This window comes from Bubalus kerabau, chromosome 15, assembly GCF_029407905.1.
Source record: "Bubalus kerabau isolate K-KA32 ecotype Philippines breed swamp buffalo chromosome 15, PCC_UOA_SB_1v2, whole genome shotgun sequence".
Taxonomy (NCBI): Eukaryota; Metazoa; Chordata; class Mammalia; order Artiodactyla; family Bovidae; genus Bubalus; species Bubalus kerabau.
In genome coordinates this window covers 22,165,829-22,191,009 of record NC_073638.1, presented here as the reverse complement: position 1 = coordinate 22,191,009, position 25,181 = coordinate 22,165,829, and the positions used below count along the sequence as shown (strand labels likewise).

At 43.9% G+C, this 25,181-nt stretch overlaps 1 protein-coding gene and 1 pseudogene across 9 annotated transcripts in view; both read right to left on the bottom strand.

Moving 5' to 3' along the window:
* DIXDC1 (DIX domain containing 1) overlaps positions 1–24,132 on the bottom strand; it is a 78,084-nt gene extending 53,952 nt beyond the window's left edge. Inside the window, exons 1-2 of one of the 9 annotated variants that reach the window (XM_055547979.1) lie at positions 21,727–21,742; positions 17,616–17,681 (exon numbers count right to left, since the gene is read on the bottom strand). Coding sequence is in view for 5 of the 9 variants with exons in the window: in XM_055547973.1 (XP_055403948.1) it covers positions 16,753–16,812 (60 nt within the window). In the remaining 4 variants the exon portion in view is untranslated. Of the gene's footprint in view, positions 1–16,752; positions 17,115–17,615; positions 17,682–18,321; positions 18,478–21,374; positions 21,575–21,726; positions 21,766–24,043 lie in introns of those variants that run through there. The other 8 variants (XM_055547977.1, XM_055547980.1, XM_055547976.1 and 5 more) reach the window with 8 other exon arrangements.
* LOC129628531 (NADH dehydrogenase [ubiquinone] 1 alpha subcomplex subunit 1-like) lies at positions 3,568–3,831 on the bottom strand (annotated as a pseudogene).
* Positions 24,133–25,181: the final 1,049 nt, after the last annotated feature.

Sequence of the window (25,181 nt, the reverse complement as noted above, 5' to 3'; positions counted from 1 at the left end):
TTTCTCTCTACTCCATTCCCTTTTCTCTAGTCTTTCCACCCTATTCCTATCCACTCCTGTAGATAACCAATCTGATTCGTTCTAGGTTATCTGGAAAAAAAGATATATGTATATTTTATTTCCCTTTTCTTATGTGACAAATAGCATAGTAATTTTTTTTAAATTTTATTGATTTACTGGGCCCTGCCTGGTGGGCTGTGGTCCATGGGGTCGCTAAGAGTCGGAAACGACTGAGCGACTTCACTTTCACTTTTCACTTTCATGCACTGGAGAAGGAAATGGCAACCCACTCCAGTGTTCTTGCCTGGAGAATCCCAGGGACGGCGGTGCCTGGTGGACTGCCGTCTATGGGGTCGCACAGAGTCGGACACGACTGAAGCGACTTAGCAGCAGCAGCAGCAGCTGGGTCTTGGTTGCAGCATGTGGGATCTATTTCCCTGACCAGGGATCAAACCCAGGTCCCCTGCATTGGGAGCTTGCAGTCTTAGCCACTGCGTACCAGGGAAGTCCCCAAAATAGCATTAAGCACTTATATTCCCTGGTGGCTCAGATAGTAAAGTATCTGCCTGCAGTGCAGAGACCCAGGTTCAAGATTGGGTTGGGAAGATCCCCTGGAGGAGGGCATGGCAACCCTCTCCAGTATTCTTGCCTGGAGAATTCCATGGACAGAGGAGCCTGGTGAGCTACAGTCCATGGGGCTGCAAAGAGTCAGATGTAACTAACACACACACATTCTTTTTACACCTGCATTTTTCACTTCACTTCAATTAACATTTGCTTAATATATTCTGGAAATCACTCCATAGTGGTCTAGAAATCTTCCTTATTTTACAGCTACATGGTACTCCATTATGTAGATATATCATAATTTAGTCAATCAGTCTTCTATATATGGGAATTCAGTTTTTCAATATTTTGCAGTTACAAACAGTGCAGCAATGAATAACGTTATGCATATGTATTTTCATGTTGATCGAGGTCTATCTTCAGGCTAGATTCAAAGAAGATGGCTAGGTGAATATATATACATTAAGTAGATAACTTCATTAGATATTGCCAAATTCCCCACCAACAGCATTGTATCTATTTGCATTCCCATCAGCAATGCATGAGAGTGCATTTTCCCACAGTCTTGCCAATAGAATATGTTGTCACACTTTTAAATTTTTGCTAATATGATAGGTGACAAATTGTATCTTAGTGCTGTTTAAATTTCTTTAGATATGAATTTGAGCCTCTTTTGGTAGGTTAAGAATTCCATTTAAATCCATCCTTATCTTTATATATTTTGTATATGTACATGAATTACCTGTTCACATCTCTCCCATTTTTCTATCTTCTGTACCTTCATTTTAAGAGCTCTTTATGTATTAGAGATGTTACCCTTTTGTCTTTGATATATGTTGCAGAGATTTCCCAGTTTGTCAGTGATCTCTCTTTTGGGATATTTATATTTATGTATTTGGCTGCCTCCCAGGTGGTGCAACAGTAAAGAATCCACCTGCCAATGCAGGAGACTCAGGTTTGATCCCTGGGTCAGGGGGAAAGGCAACCCACTCTAATATTCTTGCCTGGAGAATCCCATGGATAGAGGAGCCTGGTGGGCTACAGTCCACAGGTTGCAGCGTCGGACACAATTGAGTTACTGAGCACACACACACATTTCTTGGGCTGTGCTGGGTCTCAGTTGCAGCACATGGGGTCTTTAGTTGAGGCATGCAGGAACTTTAAGTTGCAGTATGTGGGATCTAGATCCTGATCAGACATCGAACCCAGGCCTCCTGCATTAGGAGTGTGCAGTCTTAGCCCTGGAGCACCAGGGAAGTCCCTATCAGTCATCTTTTGACTTAGTTTATAGTGGTTTTCTGGCTATGAAAAGGATTTTATTTTTATATAATCAAATTACTGATATTTCATGCCTCTGAACTTCGGGTGATGGCTTGAAAGGCTTTCCCTACACTAACATGAAAGAATTCGCTTCTGCTTTTTCTCTAGTTCTCATATGGTTTCAAAATTGCTTACATTTATATCCCTGTTCCATCTAGAATTTATTCTTCTGTATAATGTGAGATATAGATCCAACTTAACTTTTTTAAAAATGGCTACCCAGTTGTTCCAGCACCATTTACTAAAGTCAATCTTTACCCCAGGGATTTGAGATGCTGCCTTTCAGTTCAGTTCAGTCCTTCAGTCGTGTCCGACTCTTTGCGACCCCATGAACCGCAGCACACCAGGCCTCCCTGTCCATCACCAACTCCTGGAGTCCACCCAAACCCATGTCCATCGAGTTGGTGATGCCATCCATCCACTCATCCTCTGTCGTCCCCTTCTCCTCCTGCTCTCAATGTTGCCTTTATCATACACTAAATCTCCATAGTTCCTGGGTCTCCTTCTGGACTGCATAGTCTGTATCACTTGTATATTTGCTCATTCATGGACCAGTACCAAAATGTTTTATTTGTAGAGGTTTTATAGAATAATTTAAGATCTGATATAGCTGGTCCCCCCGCATCCTGAAATTTTTCTCTTTTTAATATTTTCTTGACTATTCTTACAAATTTATTTCTCCATACAAACTTCAGTATATATTTATCTAACTTTCAAAAAAAACCTGTTGGAACTTTTATTGGGATTATATTAAATTTATAAATTGATACAGAGAGAACTGTCATTTATATGTTGTTGAACCATCCTACTTAAGAATAAGGGATGTCTTTCATTTGTTCAAATGAGTCTTTCCAGAGAGTTTTAAAGTTTTCCTCCTGTAAGTTATATATATTTCCTGTTAAGTTCATTTCTAACTATTGAATTCTTCTTACTACTGCTAAGTCACTTCAGTCGTGTCCGACTCTGTGTGACCCCACAGACGGCAGCCCACCGGGCTCCCCCGTCCCTGGGATTCTCCAGGCAAGAACACTGGAGTGGGTTGCCATTTCCTTCTCCAATGCATGCAAGTGAAAAATGAAAGTGAAGTCGCTGGGTCGTGTCCGACACTCAGCGACCCGATGGACTGCAGCCTACCAGGCTCCTCCATCCATGGGATTTTCCAGGCAGGAGTACTGGAGTGGGGTCCCATTGCCTTCTCCGATTGAATTCTTCTTAATTGAGATTAAATGAGGTTTTCTCTACCATCACTTTCTCTAATTGGCTACTCTGTGTATGTGAAAGCTGTTAATTTCAGTAGGTTCATTTTATATTCTGTTATCTTATCTTTTATTGAGTTTCATTGAGTTTTATCAATAATTCTCAATAATTTCTGGGATTATTACCACATCATCTACAAAAAGAAATATTCTTTACTAAGCTTTATGCCTCTAATCAATTTCTATATACCTCTGGTACAATGTTGACTAGTAGTGGAGATATTGGGCATTCTTCCCTTGTTTCTGGACTCAGAAAATACCTGAAGTGTTTCCCGGTTTAGAAAGTGAATGGTTTCTGGAATAAGGTATATAAATTTTTATCATGTTAAGAAAGAATCCATCAAGTATTATTTTCTTTTTTTTCTTCTACTTTTTTCTTTTATTTTTATCACACACTACAAAATATACTGCATGCTACACAATACACTGCATAACCTTCTAACAGGGGTAGACGAGTATAACTTAGTTATTTCTCATCAATCAGGAAAATGCTTTCTTAATGTTCTCCAAACCCTTCAACACATAATGATGATTAACTCCAGAGATGCACCTATCTCTTTCCATCAGATTTCCCCAATGCAACCCTTTTCCCCTTGTTCCCATTAGTGAATCCATGGATGTGTACAGTGGCCATTTCTGGAATGAAGAAGTATGTGGCCATGAGGACAATCCCAGGAAGAATCTCGAATTACACAATCACTGTTCTGTTCCCAAGCAAGTCTTATTTCCTTCGGTGGTTTTATAATGAACAGATGTTGAATTTTGATGAAAGTTTTGTCATAATTTATGGAGACAATTCTGATTATTTTTCCTGATAATATTCCATTATTATAGAATACATGGATTTCTTAATAATGAACCTACCTTGCATTCCTGTGGTTAACCCTACTTGATCATAATGAAGTACACTTTAATGTGATGTTGAACTTTGTTCACTAATACAATATATATTACAGCTATATTCGTACTACATTTGTTGTACTTTTTCATGGTTGCTCAGTTGTTTAGTCATGTCCAACTCTTTAAGGGCACCATGAACTGTAGTTCCTCTGTCCATGGGATTTTCCAGGCAAGAATACTGGAGTGGGTAGCCATTCCCTCCTCCAAGGACTCTTCCCCACCCAGGAATCAAATCCATGTCTCCTCTGTCTCCTGCATTGAAAGTAGATTCTTTACCCACTGAGCCACTGGGGTCTTCTTTTCACAGGTTTTCATAAGTAATATTTGTCTGTAGTTTCCTCTTTTGCACTATCAGGCAGATATATTTTTAAAAAGAAGGAGCAAGTTTCTCCTTAGTTTCATTCTCTGTCATCATCTATAGAGCACTGGGGCTATCTGATAAGTAGAGGTTTGGTAGAATCCCCCTGTGAAATAATCTAGGCTGGTACTTTTTTTGAGGAATAGTTCCTTATTAAAGTTCTCTATTTCTTTCACAGAAATTGGTCTGTTTAAATATCCTGTCTCTATCAATTTTAGTAATCAGAATTTCCCTTAGAAAGTATTAATCTCATCAAGGTTTTAAAGTTTATTTGCACAGACATGCAAAGACTCTTACAGTTTTGTTTGTTTCAACGGTTATTTCTCCACTGTCATTTTTTTATTTTGTATATTTGTGCTTCCTCCTTTTTCATCATGTTAGCTACCAGTTTGTCTATTTTTATAATTTTTTCCCCCAAATCTTAAAAACAAAATGGTTTCAAGAATTATTGCTATTCTGGCCTAAATCCCTCTAAAACCATAATACTTAGAACCAAACACAATACCCTGGCTATAAAATCAGACAGTCAACTTTCTCATCCAAGACATTTCACACTTTTTTTCCCTCTCTTCCCATTCTTCCTATTCTTCTTCTTTTTTTGTTACCACCTCACACTGTTGACTCACACAATATTATCAACCAACTCCCCTCCCCAAATTTTTAACATATTCTGCGGTGAGGCCAATCTCTTCCATTTTCATTCTTGTATAACTGGCCTTCTTGATGCATATTTAACAAATTTCAACTTATTCGATCCCATCTCACAAGATACTTCCAGACCCTGTCATTTCATGTATTCATTTATTCAAATTCAACCAACATTGCCAGGCATTGTGCCAGGCCCACTGTTTACAGGCATATAAATAACTCTGATACAAAGTGATCACTGCAACAATGGAGCAATGTTTTTTAAAATCCTATCTATGCACAAAAGGAGTAACAGGGTGAAAGGATGAGGGCATCACGGGAGGGTCAAGAGGGAAGAAGACATCTGTCTATTCTTTAAGGACATTTGCCAGGTGGGGAATAGAAGGACATCCTAGGGAGAGGTGATTTTAGAAAAAAGAAAGGAAGAGCCTGAAGGTATATGGTATCTTGGAGGAATGGCCAGTTAACAAATTTGTGTATGGGCCGAGCTGTGAGTGGCAGGTGGCGATGATTAAGAAATAGGTCAGCACAAGACCTACCAGAACTTAGATTTAAGTCTTAAAGAGTTTTAACAGGAAAGCATGGAGCCCTGCAACAGGAAAGTGAAACTGTGAGACTTGTATCTTAGAAAGGTCACTCTGGACGCACTAGAATATGACAGCCTAAACTGAAGCAGTACAGTGAGAAAAGGATAAACTGCAGAAATAAGTCAGAGAGATGACTGCCAAGAGGCAGGCAGTAACAACGAGAGAGACAGTCCAAAAAAGTCGCACCTGAATGGATGGTGACGCTTTAACCGAGATGAGAGCATGTGAAGAGCAAGTATTGGGGGGCGGGGCACGGGAAAAGGGGCGAAGCAAACAGTTCGGTTTTGAACAAGAGCCTGAGCCATCTGCAAAACATCAGAGTAGAGATGTTCTGCCGCCAGTTGGCAAAATCCAGGTTCAGGGCACAAGAGATGGGTGTGGGGTGGGAGTGAGATGCTTGAGAGTATCTGTGTGTGAGAGAGCAGGGACCGCTCTGGGATAACAACACCATCTGCTGAGAGCTTACTGTGTGCCGGGTGCTGCGCTGGGCACTGAACCACGTCTTTTCATATATATACAGTGCGTGTGTGTGTGTACAGTTGACCCTTGAACAACACAGGTTTGAACTGCATGGATCCACTTCCACCGATTTTTTCAGTAGTAAATGCTGTAGTACTATATGATCCACGGTCAGCTGATGCACTTGTGAAGGAACCGTGGGTGCAAAAGCCTGACTCTAGGTTACACAGTTTTCCACGATGCATGGGGTGGCACCCCTAACCCCCATGTTGTTCAAGGGTCAAATATACAAATATTTACTCCCCCCTCCAACACTGATCAGAGATGTGGAACTATTATCACCGTATTACAGATGTGCAAACCAAGGTTCAGAGCAGCAATGAGCCCAGAGTCACAGGACAGGTAAGAACAAGGATCTCAACCCCATGCTGACTTCACATCCTGGGCTTTACAGCACTCCCCAAAATAAGTCGAACTACAAGAAGTTATTCAGCAGCAAAGAGAGTAGGGAGTTGGAGGAAGATACCAAAGGGAGAGAAGACGATGAAAATGCACTGAGTGCTTGTCCCTGTCGGCTGCTGAATGAGGCCCTCAATGTGCACCACCTCCTTTAATCCTCATATCCAGTCAATAAAGTTGATATTATCGGCCCCATATAGGAAAACTTGCTCCACATAACAGCGCTGGTAAGAGGTGAACATGGAATCTGAACCCGCTCCATCTTACTCTAAAGAATGTATTATTTCTATCATAGCAAAGCAAGCATACAGGGACTTCCCCGGTGGTCCACTGACTCTGCACTCCCAACGCAGAGGGCCTGGGTTTCATCTGTGGTCAGAGAGGGAAGTACATCCCACACACCGCAACTATGAGTTCACACGCCACAACTAAAGATTCCACATGCCGCAACAAGGATCAAAGATCTTGAGTGCCACAACTAAGGCCTGGTGCGGCCCAATAAATAAATAAATATTAAAAAGAAAAGAAAAGCACACAATGAGAGAAAAGGAAGGAATACTCAGTGCAGAGGCTGGGGTACATCAACATCAAAGGGACAAGTGAAGTGAGCAGCAAAAAAATTATTTGGGGGAGTTCCCTTGTGGCCTGGTGGTTAGAATTCCAGGCTTTCACTGCTGTGATGCAGGTTCTATCCCTGGTGGAGGAACTGAGATTCAGCAAAAAAAAAAAAAATTATTTTCAAACACGCAGTCAGAGGGAGAGGAGAAGAATCAGGAGAAAGTGTCATATGGGAATCCAAGACCAGAGAATGTCAGGACATTGACAAGAAGGTCAAATGCGGTAGAAAGTCAGACTGAGGACTGGAAAGCCCACTTCATTTACCATTTAAGAGGCTTTGGTGACCTTTCTGAGAACTGACATCAGAGCCGGGGCGGTGTGGGGTGAAAAGTCAGATGGCAGGGAGAAAACATTAGGGAGCAGGAAAACAGAGACAGCAAGCGGGGGAGAGAGGGTATTCACTGGAGAGGATGGTAGGAAGGAATGAGGGGATTTCAGGATGAGAGGACACTTGCAGGCTGAGATGGGGGATTGGTGAAGGAGAAACAGATACAGAGGGACAGCAGGAATGATGCGGCAAGGTTTCAGAGGAGGGGAAGAGGCCTCTTCCTGCTCTGATGACGAGAGGCAGGAGTAGGGACCTCTGTGGGGAAGCAAGGAGGTGAAGAAGAGGGCTGTTGAAGGAGCTCAGATCCCACTGCCCCTCTACCCATGATGAAGTGGGCAGGTCTGTCTGTTGAGAGTGAAAGAGACAGGGAGAGCGAAGGCGGCTTCAGGAAAGGGACCCTGTGCAAAGCTGGAAAGAGCTAAAGGTTTGCTGGCCACACCAAGGACTCAGCTGGTGCTGGAAATCATAATTCTGTAATTGAGTCAATCCACTAGGTTATGTGATTTCCTCTGGAAGTGCTTAGCAGGCCTAGACCCTGAGTAGAAGCAGCCAGAAATAGGCTAATGCAGGACCAGAAATGGGGCTTCCCTGGTAGCTCAGCAGGTAAAAATCCGCCTGCAATTCAGGAGACTCCGGTTCAATTCCTGGTTCAGGAAGATCCCCTGGAGAAGGGATAGGCTACTCACTCCAGTATTCTTGCAGTTCCCTGGTGGTTCGGATGGTAAAGAATCCACCTGCAATCTGGGAGAGCTGGGTTCGATCCCTGGATTGGGAAGATCCTCTGGAGGAGGGCATGCAACCCACTCCAGTTTTCTTGCCTGGAGAATCCCCATGGACAGAGAAGCCTACAGTCCGTGGGGTCACAAAGAGCTAGACACGACTGAGCGACTAAGCATAGCACAGCACAGGACCAGAAATAGCCAGAGGAGAGGCAGCTCAACCAGGGCAAAGGCAGTGAGGACGGTGGTGGTGAGAGTGTGCGTGAATGGACTGATCATGGAATCTGCAACAGGGAGAAGAAACCAAAGGAAAGTTAGACACTGAGAAAGTGGAAAGGAGTAAGGAGAAGAGAAGTTGATGTGACTGAAAATAAGTTGAATGGGAATGTAAGAATGCGGAAATTGGGGCTTTGAGCGGACTGGAGTTTCAGAGTTTGAGACTTCAGGTTTAGCACAATTCTGTGGAATGAGTTTCCAGCATGTGGCTTCAGTATACGGCCTAAGTGAGGTGGCGCTGGATGGGGGACAATCATGGCAGTGGGGAATGTCAAGGGACCAGGAGGCTGGACCATCTTCATCGTGGACCCTGAAGTCAATCCAGGAGAACTGTAGATGGTAAGATGTTGAGGCTATCTACTATTCTGCCCAAATTCATATGATTTTAAAAACTGGTAAGCATGCTTTCAGTGAAATTATTGATTAAAAAAATTTCAGCTGAAGAAAAACCCTTGTCAGGTCATTACTATGACTCCTTGTTGATCTATTAAGTGGCATCTAACATAGAAATCAGAGATTCACAACGGAGTGGAGCAGTGCTTGTCCACAGGTTAAGGGTCACATTGACTTCAGGCCTCCACCCCTCCCTTTAAATCTAAGTTGGGAGCCAACCACTAAACTAAGCCTCGGTTTGTCTCTTCTTTAACTTGAAGATGCCTGGGTCACAAACAGCTGGACACAACTTAGCCGCTGAGCACCTTCGCACGCATGCACGCACGCACGCACGCACCTGTACTTCTCACCCAGGGGCCAGGCAAGACTTCACTCTTGCTATGAGCACCTAGTGCTGGCTCTGGAACAAGCTGATTTGAAGGACAAAGTAGCAACTTGTGAGGACCAACGACGCTGCCCACTTTCCTTCCCCCACAACGATATCTGTCTTAAAAGAGGCCTGTGGTGCAAGCCCAGGCCCTGACTATTCCTGCTGCTTGCTTTACAACTGACTAGCGCTGTCCCTGCGGCAGAAGAAATAGCAGGTGCTTTCTGTAAGAGGCTGTTGCCCTTTGGGAGGTAGACTAGGAGTTTGAGTTTGAGTTTTCTCCTCCTTTTTGCTTCATCACATTTTTCCAAAGTATAACTTCTTTGAAAATCAGATATGCAAAATAAGGAAAAGCAGGGCTTCTCTATTAGGGCTTGGGCAGGGGAGAAGGAATCCATAGGCCAGTTCATTCACTTTCCTTTTCCTCTACCTTCACCCACCCCTACTCAGACCCCCAGCTATCGGAAGTAACTCCTTAGGGATTCTTTCAGCAGGTAGGGGTGGGGGAAACACTGGATTTTGTTTCCTTCTGGCATGGTCATTTTATGTCTATTATTCAGTGAAGACAAGATGCAACAGGTTCCAAAATATGAAAATATCTTGGTTATTAAGAAATACATCTTGAGCATGCCCCAAGGTCTTGATCTGTTTCCAACAACAGCTGGAGAAACACAGTAGGACCACAGTCAGGTTCAAATCAGGCCCCTGGGTATTGTAGCTCACAGTTCTTGGGGGTATCTGCCCAGCTCACAATGATACCTTCTCTAGAAACATCCCCCCTCTGCAAACACAGGGGTAGGCCCCAGGACCAGCTGGTCTCATGCAACCCCATTCACTGGCCACAGGTGATTGTCTGGATGAGTTGATTGGTTGAATCCAGTTAATTCCTGGAATTTTTTGATTTGGCATTTAGGAATAGAATCAGTCTTCTCTCTGACAAAGTTGTAAGATATAAAAGTTAGATGTTCCCATAAGCCATGGTGCCCACCTGAGAAAGGAAAGTCATTTGGAGTGAGAAGGAACAGGGCTACCCACAGAAAGAAGCAGAGATAAAGAGACAGAGAGCAGAGGGAGAGATCCTGCCAGTGTTTGAGTTCTTGATTTTCACTGTTTCTGAGAACCTGCCCCATTCTTGCCCTTTCTATGGTTTAGTTTTTCAGCCTTCCCTTGGACTCCACGAGTCAGTAAATTCCACTTTCTGTCTCTGCCAGTTCAAGATGGGTTCTTGACACTTAACAACCAAACTAATAAAGAAACCAACACAATCAAACAAAGTCAGTGACAGCAAAGATCTAATCTCAGTCCAGAATTAACACCTCTAACTTGTTCTGAGGGAGCTAGAAGGATGTCTGTATAATCCAGAAGTCTACAAAGACTGGGAGTTTTTATGACAACCTGAGTCAGGCCTCAGAAGGAGGAAAAGTAGACATAGCCAGACACAAAGAGGTGTGAGCAGGATTTTACCTTGATGACATTGGACTGCTCTAAAAGTTTTGAAAGCAGTGGTCACACCAAGGAATGGCTGGAGGTATCTCCGTTAGTTTCCTCCTGGTCACTCCAAGTAACAATGTGTTAAAACTCTTCCAGGATAGACAATCCTGTCCACATTCTTCCTTTGCACAAGAAGGCTTGACCTTGAAAGCTTTCTTGTCACCAAATGTAACTTTCCTTCTGTTTTCCTTTGGGAGCTGCACTTGCTTCCAAACAACTGTGTACATTCAGCCTCTGCTCTCTATCTCCTCTGAGCCTCTAGGTCAAAGAGAATTCCTACGGGGGGTTAGGCAGTTAGACTTGCAAAAGCACCGCCTGGGCTTCACTGGGAAGTCTGTGAGACCTAGTGTTCGCAGTGTAGAAACATCCAAGGTTTTGGCTCCCTGGCTCCCTGCTGGCAAGCAAGAAAGGCAAACACGAAAAGCAGAGGACTCTTGTGATGCACTGGAGATGGAGCTCAGGAGGAGACCTGAATGGCTCAGGAAGGAAATCAGCTCTGCCATGAAACCAGATACCTGTTCAGAACTCTGAGATCCTCCAGCTGCAGCAGAATGAGATGGGGGTGGAAAGGCTGCTGCAAAACTGAGAGGAAAGCAGGAGTTTGGAAATCTTGAGTTATTACTGGCCTAAATTCTGCCAGTAAAATAATGCAATATTATATTTCTTTCCTATTAACTCTTTCAGGCCTTTACTGAACCAGGAAAAGCTGTTCATTGAGCCTGGTGGGTAATTAGGTAAAAATAAAGTTCGTAAGTAAAAATATCACTAACCATCTTCTTCCCTGTACGGGCAGAGCTCTTGTTCAGAGCTTTGGTCAGCCCAGTGATCAAAGAATAATGTATCAGAAAGCAAAGAGCTGAAAACTTTCTGAAAGCGATCATCTGCTAACCTTATTTTAAGCCTCCCTGGTGGCTCAGTGGTAAAGAATCCACCTGCAATGCAGGAGATGAGGGTTCCATCCCTGGGTCCGGAAGATCCCCTGGAGGAGGGCATGGCAACCCACTCCAGCATTCTTGCCTGGAGAATCCCATGGACAGAGGAGCCTGGCGGGCTACAGTCCATAGGGTCGAAAAAGGGGCACACAACTGAAGTGACTTAGCATGCACACATACAGTCTTATTTTAAAATTTCCAGGGGTCTTTCCTGGTGGTCCAGTGGCTAAGACTCCATACTCCCAACGCAGGGCGCCTAGGTTCAATCCCCAATCAGAGAACGAGATCCCACATGCCGCAACTAAAAGACTGTGCATGCCACAACTAAAATATCCGATGTGCCACAACAGAACAAATAAATACTTTTTTTAACAAAAATTAAAAAATAAAATTTCCATTTGTTATGTGTTCCACAAATACTTTGTTCCTTCACGAGTACACATTCCCAAGTAAGTGCTCAATAAATGCATGTGAACGGATGAATGATCACTGTATGATCTACGAGTGTTCCTTACCCTGGAAACAGGGCCTGGAGCCCACCATTAGGGCCTTTGGGATTGGTTCCCTACCCCCTTACCATATCTGATCACCAAAGGTTATGTCCATGACCACTCACATGGGGCCTGGTATGGAGATAACAAATAAGGAAATACACTCAGGAAAGCGTGTGAGTTGGAACCTTTAGTAGATAACAAGAAAATATACTCAGGAGAGCGTGTGAGTTGGAACCTTTAGTTCTCACAGCCTAGGCAGCGAGGCCAGTCATGGCGGCTGACAACCATCCAGGGCTCCCCCGCCTCTCGGAACCACCTGGGGGGGTGGCACCTGGCAAACAGCACCCTGTCGCTGGCTCCACACGCCTGGCCAGGCCATCACTCACAGGGAGGAACATAAAACTGCCTGATAGCCTGCCGCCAGGGAGCATCTGTTTAGCTGGCACTGACTCCTGTGGGAACACAGCCAAGGAGACTGGGCGAGGAGAGCAGAAATCAGTCAGGATAGAAGAAAGAAGGTTAGGGGGCGTGGGGCTCGGTTACCCTGAAGACTTAACAGGCCTTTAATTTCTACAGCAAAGCACAGAGGAATTCATTGTGGAAATGACTGAGCGCCTCTGGCTGGCCCACACTGCAAATCCCGCTCCATGGAAGAAGGCACGGGGTGCTCAGGAGAGACGGCCCCGCAGTTGCTCCCCCTGCCGATTCCCTTCCTCACTGCTTCTGTGTCCCCATGAAGGCACTGCACCGCATAAAGGCTCTTCCTGTATGTCTCAGGGTCTGCTGGGCAGATGACTCTCCATGTGGGATGTAAATTTCTATTTTTCCAATTGGAGGGAAACGTGTGGGAAACGTGTAGGAAAAGTCTTCCAAGTTGTCTGTTGAAAAGGTTAGGGCTCAGACAACTGACTTCCTGTCGACCAACATTGTAATAAATCATTCCCACAACTTCTAGTCTCTCAGGCCATGATGCTGCAGCCAGGCACAGGCTGGCTCTGCCTGACAAGCAAGATTTCTGTATCGTCACAATTTTCCCAAGGTTCCACTCTGGACACTTGCTCTATGTTCCCTGGCCTGTGAGCTCCACTTAGTCATGGATTCTGTGTTATTTGCCATCCATTTCCAGAGCCTGGCATGGTGCCTGGCAAACACAGTAATTCATTGGATGTCTGTGGAATGAGTGCCTGTGTGCATGTTTACCAAACGAGCAGGAAAAGGAAAAAGTCTGGCCTCAGTGATCAGGTCAGTTGGTAAGTATTTGGTGCTTTTGATGATATCATTAAATAAAAGATATCTCTATGATCTCCCACAAGCACCACCTCTTTTATGATGCTTACCACATTAAACATCCCATGTGGTTCTTTTAGCACACCTATAAATCTCTCCCTATAAATTTCTTGGAAGCAGAGACGAGGTGTTTTGTCAATTATTTTATCCATCCTCTCAATAATGAACCCAATAATGAACAAAGCAGCTAAATGAATGAATGCCTACTGCCAAAACATACTATAGTCTCAGGTCTGTCAAAACCTTTCAACACAAACACCAAAGTCTTTTTTTTTTTTTTTAAAGAAAGTTCAGCCCCTAGAAAAAACACTGCCAGAAATTCATGTTGGCACATGAATCAAAGACAACATTCATATGACAACATCAATACCAAGAGGCAGAGAAAACAAATAAATAGCTTTGAGGCAGAGGCAGAATGGGGAAATTGTGACCCACAGAAAGCCTGGCCAGGAGACACAGGAGACAGGGAATGACAGCCAGGGTGAGCCGCAGAGTGAGGCAGGAGCCAAAGCTTGTGGATAATTCACAATGCAGATCCGCCATGTCAGTCTAAGGCACTGTACGGACAGCTGTGACAGGGATCAATCCTGTGCAGAATTTGTTAGGTGTGTGGAGGCAAGGGCTTTCTTCACGGAAGGTGGTAGAAGAAAATTCTGTTGTGCATATTCAGGCAGGATGGCAATCAGACTGAGACCAGAGGCCAGCCCTGTAGAAAGGGAAGCCTTGATTCAGAGGGCAGGGTTTTGCTGCTGCAGGGTTCCCTTATAATTAACCAATTAGGGCCACAGCTTCATTTCCTGTGGCAGTTTTCTCTGCCATAGAGAATGAGGTCACAGCCCTAACCACATAGACCTATAAAGCATCTGGGTGATAAAGAACAGCTTCAGATATGCTTGGCTCATTCCCAGGAGACGACTGGATACATACGTGGTATTCTTAGCTCCAGGGCGAAGAGTTTCTCAGAGAAATTGAAATGTATTTTGACAACAGCTTTTAAGTCCCTCTTTACACCCTGATCATATGACTCTAACAGAAGGGACTGAACATTACTGGATTTATTAAGCAACCCAAGAGGCTGGAAAAGGTCAAACAGGGCCCATCAACTCTGAAATGACCAACTGTATCATTATTCAGTAGCACTACGTGTGCTACCATATGTGAAAAGCATTATTTAATGTATTATGTATATCAAAGAATTATTTAAACTATAAGGGATCAATGAGATTAAATGTATTACTATTAGTATTATTTACATAATGTCAATTTCTCAGAGAAAACTAAAGTACCTATTGGCTATCAGAGTTCAAATCTACTAAGGAAAGGGAATGGACTATACATTAGCCTGTGGCGGGGGTGGAGGGAAGCCTACAAGATGAGTAGAAAAATCCGTGTCAGAGGGAAAAGAGGTTATTACTGTATTCTTCTCAAGATGAATTAATTATAAAGTGGTCTGTTGTTCGCATGAAGACTCTTATTACCACCACAAAAAGAAAACTCTCCCACTCTGCTGTGCCCTTATATTTTCCAAGAATTGAATGCCACGGGACATTTATGGAAACACCAAAGCATGAAAAAGAAAAAAAAAAAAAAAAGACAGTCCAGCCTCTTGGTGTACCTGGCTCTTCAGCTGAAAGGTTTGGAGGTGAAATGAGCAGACGGCAAAGACTAGGACTCACTCTGTGCTGGTTTCCTCCCCCAATAAGACAGTGGAACCTGATCCCTGGGGGCTGACTTACAAAAATGGAAGGTCAGAAGAGGGCCTAAAGAGCTTCTGTGATCAAGACCAAGGCAGGCTCAGAGGCAGAGTGAAAAAAAGAGGAGCCAGGAATCCTGGAAGCACTCAAAGAGCTGGCTTCCTGGCTTGTCTGTGTTTCAGCTCAGACTGTACTTCATGGTTAATAACCCCCTTCCGTGTGTTCAGAGCATCTGATGCAAAGATGAGGACCTCTGCTGTGCAGGCGGGACACAAGCTCTGCCCTTCCGTGAAGGCCGCGACACCCCCCAGCCAAAGGAAAACTCTGACTCAGTTGGTTGGTTAGGTAGGGACAGCATCTGTGCAGTTTTCAAAACACTCTGCATCAGGAACAAGGCACAGGGGCCAGGACAGGGGGAAGGTTCTCAGACAGGTCAGGCTGCAGAGCTTCTTAATGAAAAACAGGAATTAAGGCAAGAGCCTGTAGTGCAGATGTAGAAAGAAAATGCTATGCACAAATTCATGACAATGGTTACTTCTGGGGAAAGCCAGGATGGCAGCGGTGGACCAGGCTCTCAGTCTTGCTTGTAATGTTCATATTTAAGAAGCAAATGTATTATTCATACGTTAACTGTTTAACAAAAAAAAAACTGGTTTTAAAAAAAACAACAACTGAAACTTAAAGAGTGGCATAAAGGGACGAGAAGGAGAGGCAGAAAGAAAAGGAGGGGAGGCGGAAAGGAAGAAAGACCGGACTAAGGGTCCAGCTCTGCTTGAAGGGGTCTCCCTGGATGCTGAGCTAAGGCAACCCAAGGGTGGGGTGCAGAAGCAACGGGGAGAGGCTCGCAGCAAATCCCAAGGGGCAACGGTCCTGAACCAGAAAGTCCTGGGTCACGAAAGAGAAGAAAAAGGAAACCTAACAAAATTCTGAGAGAAAACAAGTAAAGAGAGAGAGACTCCCCCTGCCAGCCCCAGCCCATACTGCCAGTCCGGCTGAGACCCAGTTTCCAACTCTCCACAGAAAGGAGCAAACACCACTCCCCCCACAGGAAATCTCTCCTCTCAGTCCTCTCTGCCAATCATGCCCGAGGGTGAGGAGAAATGCACTGTCCTAGGTTTAGAAAGAGATGCGAACATGAAGAGAGCACTTCCTGTGGACCACCCACTCGCCCTGCCCTCTCAAACTTTCTACCAAGGCAACTGCCACCCCGCCCCTCCCTCAGCTCACCCACTGAACCAGAAGGAGCACCTTTTCCTTATATTCACGGGCCTCCCTGGAGGTTTCCTTAAGGTGGACCCCGGGGAGCACGGAGACCACTTCTTCTGGAAGGAGAGGACCTCTGAAATCTGTGGTCCTGTCTTCTGGGCTCTGGCAAGCATTCGTGGAAGGTCACGGCCCAGCATAGCAGGGAGAAGTCGGCCCTTTTGATTTCACCAGGCTCGACAGGACCGTACCCACCACCTTGGCCTCCTTAGGGCTCTGTGGGGGGATTGTCTTTGGGTCCCGATGAAGATGGGGGCACAGGAGGACCCGTCCCGGAGATGAGGCGGGCGGCGCCAGGGCGAGGGGGCCGAGAGAGTGGGAGGAGCAGACGGTTACCTCGTTGAAGCCCTCCTGCAGGACGTCCAGTAAGCTCCCCCGGGTCAGGCAGGCTAGCATTGTTCCTGCCGGCCCCCGGGCGGGGTTTCCGGGCCGGCGGCCGCTGCCTCCTCCTCCCAGTGCACACAAAGCCTCTGGGCTCAGCTCATTGGGATGTCTGCGGAGTCCCGCATGCCACTTACTGGAAACCTAGACCCGGGCCAAACTAGCGGCCTCCACTGGGCATGCTCGCGCGGGGCTCGGCAGGAGGGGCCCGGGCGCTGCCGCGGTTCCTATAGAAACTGCTGGGCGCGCACCCGGCGGAGAGGCGCCGGCGGGGGTGGCCCCAGCCTGGTGTGCGTTAGGGAGAGCCCCGCGGCGCGCACACATGCACGCTCACACACCGGGCCGGGAGTGTGTGCGTACGCCGCAGACACACACACATACAGAGCAGGCCTGCAGCTGGGCGTGCCGGTGTGTGTGTGCGCGCCCCGAGACTACACAGGCACGAGCGCACACAAACATAAATACGCACTAACACACCGGCGGGCATGGCGGCGTGTGCATGCGCTCGCTAGTGGTCACACAGACGCACACGGCAGGTCTGCAGCCGGGAGTCCTGGAATCTGTGCGCGCCGCAAGTATACACGCGCGTGCGCGCGAACACACCCGCATTGACACACAAGCGGGCATGCCGGCGTGTGCATGCGCTACACACACACACACACACACACACACACACATATGCCACCGTGTGAATGTGCCACACACAGATACACACATGCACGCGCGCCAGCGCGCGCTCTGGTAACTTGAGGCCTCAAATGCCCCACCACAAGGTGGGTAGGAAGGCGAGTGAATTATAAGATTCCCCCTCCACCCACCTCAGACTAGCCGAAAACTGCAACCTTTTTCCACCTGGGGCCTGAACAGTGAGGTCAGAAGGGGACCTAAAGAAGGGGAAACAGAAGGAAGAGACAAAAAGAAGATAGAGAGGCTTTAGTTATTGACGGTATTAAGATACATTTAATAAAATAATGGTAAATCAATCACAGGATAACAACAGATGCATCAAGGGTAAGCCAAGGGTGAACAAAGCTTTACCAAAAAAAAAAAACTTTCTTTCTTCTTCCTTTCTTTTTAAAATAAAGGATACAATGTAAAACCTGTATTTTAAATGGGTTTAAAATTAATTAAATGGGGTTTTAATGAAAATCACTGCAAAATCTCCTGGTGCTTTGGAAAGAGCTAGGTAAAAGCTTCCTCAAGTGAAACAGAACTCTTCCCTCTGTTTCTCATTACTCCAGTCAACCGTCTTATTTATTTTTTAAAAATACGAGTCATCTGTACTCTCAGTGCACTGCTCTTGTCTCTATAGGAAAATTGGAAGCTTGAAAGAACACCCATATTATGTTACACCTCGTGATCCCAGATGAGGGGAAGGGTTTCCAGACTGTTAGGGCTCACAGAAGGTCAGACCTTGCCCCCGGGGACACAGCGGGGCAGTGACAGAGGCTGTGTGAGGAGCTAGAACTCTATCCTGGTGATTTTGCAAAAGGCCAGATTCCCTCTCCAAACCCTCATTAGTACCTTAGCAAGAAGTCAGTAATGGTTCTTATTGAATAATGGCCTCCTCCTCAGGTCACTAGAGAAGAAAATCCTTTTCGGAGCGGAACTAGCCTTATCTTGCCTGAAAGTCTAAAGCTGCTAAACACAAAGATGCTTCTGAGAAAAGACACCTCCTTCTGACCACAGCAAACAGGAAGTAGGAGTCAACGGAGGTGTTAAGTGACTGCTGCCGGCGAATGCTGTGGGTTCGATTCTGGCTAAGGCTGGGGGAAAAGCCATGACACCACATCAGACTGAACCTGAGCAGCCCACAAGTCAGCAGACCCATCCTTTGAGCTGGCGAATTTGGTTGCCAAGAACTCCCCTTGCCACCTTCACAGTTTATGGTGTAACACCCTCGGTTAAGTCACTGATGCAAATTAATGCAACAAGCCCCCTTTTTAAAGAAAAGTGTGAAATTTCCAAGAGCATAAAATTGTATGCAGCACATCTACATACATAGTGATGCGCAACCAAAACACCCAGCTGGTGGATCCCTGGCTGGAGGATACTGATTGGCTGACAGCCCATCGTGCTCTGGACGCCGCAGAAAATACTGAGACACTAGAGGCAGATCCTGTGACAGTCATCTATGCCAAGAGGTCACTGTTTCTCAGAGGACAAGCTATTTATCAAAGTAGGACCTGTGAGCTCAGTGTTCCTGGGAAGAGATTTTTTAAATCGCTGAATTTTAAAGCTCCAAAAAAAGATCTCATCTGGCCCAACTCTCTCATCTCACAGATAAAGGAACCAAGGCTAGCACAGGTGCTCACGGTCATTTACCAAGTCAATGTGTGCTCAGTCGCTTCCAACTCTTTGGGACCCCATGGACTTTAGCCTGCCAGGTTCCTCTGTCCATGGGATTTTCCCGACAAGAATACTGGAGTGGGTTGCCATACCCTTCTCCAGGGAATCTTCCTGACTCAAGGATCAAAACCACATCTCCTGCATTGCAGGTGGATTCTTTACCTGCTGAGCCAACGGGTAGCAAGTCAATACAGGAACTAAAACCTGAAAAGTCCTCTGAGGCCCAGTCCTATGCTATTCACTGTCTGCTGGAGGAATTAGAGAAAATTGTGGTAAATAGACACACAATCTATTATAGAGCATGTGGTCCAAGATTACACTATTCCTTGGAAGCCTATAATAACACCAACCACATATCCCACAGCAATAGTGTCCAACAGATCTTTCTGTGATGGTGGCAATATTCCATGTCTGTGCTGTCCAATCCAGTGGCCGCTAACCACATGTGGCTAATGAGAACTTGAAAATGTGGCAAATGCAAGGGTGGAACCAAAATTTAAACAGCATTTAATATCAATTCATTTCTATTTAGGCAGTACAATTTCAAAATATTCTGTTCTACTGTCCCCACACAACTATTAGCATGTTCCCCAAATTATAATATGTTCACATATAGTCTGTCTCTCAGACTTGGAAAAAGCACAAAATTCTTGTTGGACCAGATAATCTCAATTTTTTTTTCTTTTTTCACTCAAGAGATATGTTCATCATACTTATTATCATGGTCTGACTTAGAAAGTGACCCAGGTAAAGAGTCAAGCTTTAGCTCTAAGCAACACTAACATTTCCTCTTCCTTCTGTCCTCTCCATCTCATCCCATTGTGATATCAACACAAGAGCTAGGAGGATAGATGGGCTAATTCAACGACCTAGGAATAACTAGGACAATGAACTACATCCCGTGATGTCCGAACAAGGGAAAACTGCAAGCCAGTCCCAGTAGCTGGAACCACTCCCACCACTGCAGGCCTGTTATTCACTCTGCCTGGAGGAGAGGCAAAGAGTACAAGCAAGCTGCTTTCTGCATAGCTCTGCCATGCTGTCTCGTTTTTGAAATTATACCAAGCTTCCTCAGTCCTGCCTTACATCAACATTGAAGGCAATGGATAAACAACAAGCTCCCACTGTATAGTACAGGGAACTATAATCAGTAGCCTCTGATGAACCATATGGAAAAGAATAGGAAAAAGAATGTAGATATATGTATAACTGAATCACTTGCTGTACAGTAGAAATTAGCACATTATAAATCAACAATACTTGAATTAAATACAATTTTTCAAAAACCAATAAAGGCAGATACTTTCCTCACTAACGAAAACTTACCCGAGAATCTACCTACAACAGTATTAATAATAGCAAAACTGAGCTTTTACTATGTGCCAAGCCCTGTACTAAAACATTTACATACATTAGTTCAGTTGATGGTCACAGTTACCACTTTACACATACAGAAAGAGAGATCTGAAGGATAATTTGCCCCAATTCAACTACGAAGCAGTGAAACCAAAGTCCAGATTCTTAATCATTATGCAAAACTTTTATATGATGTTACAGCATAGAAGGAACTCACTATATGTTTTTAGTTGTATAAAAGAATGAGCCAGTGGAGGAAACCCTAACAAACTCATTCATGACTTCTATTAATACAAACAATAACATGTTAGCCTAAGTAAGCTTTGAACCTTAAACAAAACTGTCATTTGCTAAAAATATTGACTGTGACTTCTCCCTGCGGAGAACTAAGAAGGGTGAAATTCACACGTATGTAAAATTTAACAAATCTGTTATGGGCAATCATTAATGACTATAAAGAAGCAGAAAGATAAGTCTGAATAAACAATTAAAATTGTCAATGGAAATATTCAAAATGACTCTGAAATAATTTCCTAATCTTTTTCTGTTTTCTCACATTAGCAAGTTCCTTGGCAGTAACATATGTTTACAATTTCTATTGCATATATCTTCAGAGACATCACCATAAATACATATACACAAAAGGGCTCATGTCTACCAGCAAAGTCCCAAACGTGTCCTGGCTCCTAAACTGCACCTCTTTATCCCCAGGCTTTTCTGCCAGTCTGCATCCCTTAATCTTCCTTAGACAACACATTCATCTTGCTGTTCAACTGCTTTAACATCTTCAAACACTGACTTCTGCTAGTGTGTCAGATATAAATCCCTCACGTCCAGCTTAAGGCCTCCCCCTCCTCACTGCCTATACTCACTTTGTCAGCTCCCCACGGTCTCATAGATTCACAAGGCTCATTTTCACCTCTATACCTTCATGACTATCACTTTGCCTAGAAGTTTCCACACTTCTGCCACTCAAATCTTCACGATGCGCAGTTCAAGTTCCACTTCTTCCTGGAAAACTCCTCTGACCACTCTTGATTTTGTTCAAATCAAGACAGAGCTGATCGTAATCTGTCCGGAACACTCACGTCCCAGATAACTCACGGTGCCTCCCTGCTCTTGTTTCAGGTCTCGGTCTAAATGTGTTGATCCTTTTGGCCTTTCCTGACCACTCTACATAAAATGATACCACCTTCTCATGTCAGCAATCCCAGACCTCTTTACCTGTTTTGTTTTCCTAACATCCATCACCAGCTTTGATACTCAGTTCAGTTTGATAATCAGTTCAGTTCAGTTCAGTCGCTCAGTCGTGTCCGACTCTGCGACCCCATGAATTGCAGCACGCCAGGCCTCCCTGTCCATCAACAACTCCTGGAGTTCACTCAAACTCACGTCCATCAAGTCGGTGATGCCATCCAGCCATCTCATCCTCTGTCGTCCCCTTCTCCTCCTGCTCCCAATCCCTCCCAGCATCAGAGTCTTTTCCAATGAGTCAACTCTTTGCATGAGGTGGTCAAAGTACTGGAGTTTCATAGTTACTTGTTTATTGTCAGCCTCCCTTCTGCCCAGAACGTAAGCTCCGTGGGGGCAGGGAGTTTTGTATGTTTCGCTACTGATTTATGTCTAGAACCAAGAATATTTCATGGCGTATAGTATATGCTCAGTAAATACTGGCTTCTTCTCTTTAAAATCTAAAGTGATAGCATGCTCTTATACTATATCAGTTAGTATTTTATAGTTCATTTAGGAATGTGAATTTTTTGTCTCTTTCACTATATTTTGAAGATAAATATAAATAATTTCTAGTATCCTCCTATATTTTCCTCTCCTTCACTAATGCAGTCTTTCATTAAACATTCATTAAATGCATATGGAGCACCAGGTCCTATTCTTTGGCAAAAACTTCAAGAAGTTACAGTTACACATAAACACACGCACAGAGGCAAGAAACAAGACTGAAAGGAAGAATAGTAAAAGGAAGAATAGCAAAACAGAGAATCCAGTATTAATATATGGGGACAGAGTGTACAGAGCGATTGTGACAGACTTAGTGGGGAGAAAAAAGAAAAAAGAGACAGAACGGTGTGAGACTAGAGTAGGATGTTGCCAAAGTAATCACCAGATGCTAGTGCTTAATATAAACTGTACCGAAGAAGATATGCAAATATATCCTACACGCATTTAAAAAATTCACATTTTTAAAAGTTATTTGCCAGCTATCCTACGGGAAAAAAATTAGATTAAGACTAGCGCCATCTAGTGGATGTTTTGGATGTGACCCTAAGTTTTTCTCTTATTACACAAAAGACTTGTAAATGCCCACGTATCTCTGGTCTGCCACTCATAATGCGTTAGGGTTGCTCATGACTAATTCCACTATTATGAAATAATCTTCCTCCAGGACCCTGGGTCTCACTGTAAGAAGTCGCCCCATTTCTAACAAGGACGTTCCTATCTCCCAACTGATGTCCCTCTGCTTCTGAAGAATGTATACAAAATCAAACACTGCAATTCCTCTTTTAAAAAGTAAGTTATTATTTAAAATGTCCACATCTTTTGACCTAGCGTTCTACTTCTGGAACTCTATCCTAAGGGAAAAAAGTCTTAAATGAGAAAATCAGTTAGTTATTTACAATGTGGGGCTTCCCTGGTGGCTCAGTTTGTAAGGAATCCACCTCCAATGCAGGAGACCGGGGTTCGATCCCTGGGTTGGGAAGATCGCCTGGAGAAGAGAATGGCAACCCACTCCAGTATTCTTGCCTGGAGAATCCCATGGACAGAGGAGCCAGGCGGGCTACAGTCCACGAGGTTGCAGAGTCAGACACGACTGAGCGACTAAGCACTGACACATTTACAACGCAGGGAGAGGAACCAACAAATCCAGCAACAAAGAGATGGTCAAGAAAATTACAGCTGTTATGATGAATACCAAACATTTGTATTCATATTCAAACAAACATTTTAGCAATTTCATGTTAATAAACATTAAGTCAAAAAAGCAAAAGGTGAAAACTATGAGCATATGATCTCAAATACGTAAATAATATATGTAGAAAAAAAGACCAGAGGAAAATATTCTAAAATAATAACAGGATTGCTTCTATATGGAAGGATTATGTTTTTTAAAGAAATGCACTATTTCCTAAATTCTCTATGATTCATGTACATTGTTTATATAATAAATGTTATTGAAATCTTTTAAACAACCCATATGTTCTGACTGCTGCGGCTATTAGTCACTAAGTTGCGTCCAACACTTTTGTGACCATGGACTGTAGCCCGCCAGGCTCCTCTGTCCATGGGACTTTTTGATTAATTGCTTGAAATTTTCAATCTCTGCCTGATTTTATTAATTCCAGAAAAAGATAATAATCAAGTGAGCCAGTCTTTCCACAAGAAGGGGAAGCTAGAAAAGAAAGCAAACATATTACAGTTTTGTTCCAGGATCTGAATCCTGATGGAGAAATCCCCCAGTTGTTGAGTTGTACTGAAATTCCATTAACGTCATCACACTTCTCTCAATAGAATGCCAGAAACTTACGGAGGGCTCTGCTGGCAGCAGGGAGTTACAGAGTCTCATAACCACTTGGGTACCCATCTTCAGAATCCCCAGAAGAACCAGATCAGAGCCACCTTAAGATAGAAAGGGAAAGATACGGGCAAAAATACAGGTCAGGAAAAAAAATTCCAAAAGTTAAACCTATGTAGAGGGGTCAGGTTCCTACTGCAGACTAACCCTCATTTAAGTCATCTGGAAGTATAAAAAAATAGGACCCCTGTTAGCAGGAAATCCAGCCCAAGATACCATAATTACAACAGAGCTATCCCAATGGCATTTTAAATACTAAACATTTAGGTTTTAATAGTAAAAAAGCAAAAACAAATGCTTCCCTATCATTAGTCAAGCAAGAATGCATTTTCCCTCTACCCTAAATGTATCACTCTGTTGACAGAAATAATCAATAAACAATCTATAATAAGAGTAGAAAGGAATTTTATTTGAGCCAACCTGAGGACTATAACCCAGAGATAGCCTCTCAAATAAATCTAAGCAACTGCTCTGGAGAAGCATGATTTTCAGCACAGTTTTAAATCTTGTTGGAACAAAGAACATCAAAGAAGTCAGAGATTCGTTCCTTCAAGTTTTCAAAAAAACAGATCAGCATGTACACAGGAAGTCGGTTTGGCCTTGGCACTTGGGAAGAGGATCTTATCATAGAAGAAGTAACAGCACTGGTGTCCCAGGAAGAGAGGCATTTAATCTTTATTTTTAACGTGCATGTTCTGTATTTCTAGTCAGTGCACCCTTTTCTATAATGATTAAAACAGATGTAAAATATATGTTTGATAAGCTGCAAGCAGGCTGTTTTAGTTAGCACAAAATTCAAGTTAAATCATCTATAAGTTGGAATGACTTTCTCAAACCTCAATATGTGAACATTTCCTCCATTAAGTCAAAAACCATAGGAAGGATTCTGAAGACAAAGAGGAGAAATAACCAGGAGCTCTGCTTCTGACTCACTTTTCCCTGCATCCTCAAGAATTCAGTTTTAACCTAGAATGGGAGCACTTATATTTCAAGGCAGACATTTTTATAAAGCACTTGAAGTTTAGAAAGGGCTATTACCTATATCAACTTTATTTGAAATAACCCTTGGAAATAGAGTTCATTTTATTAT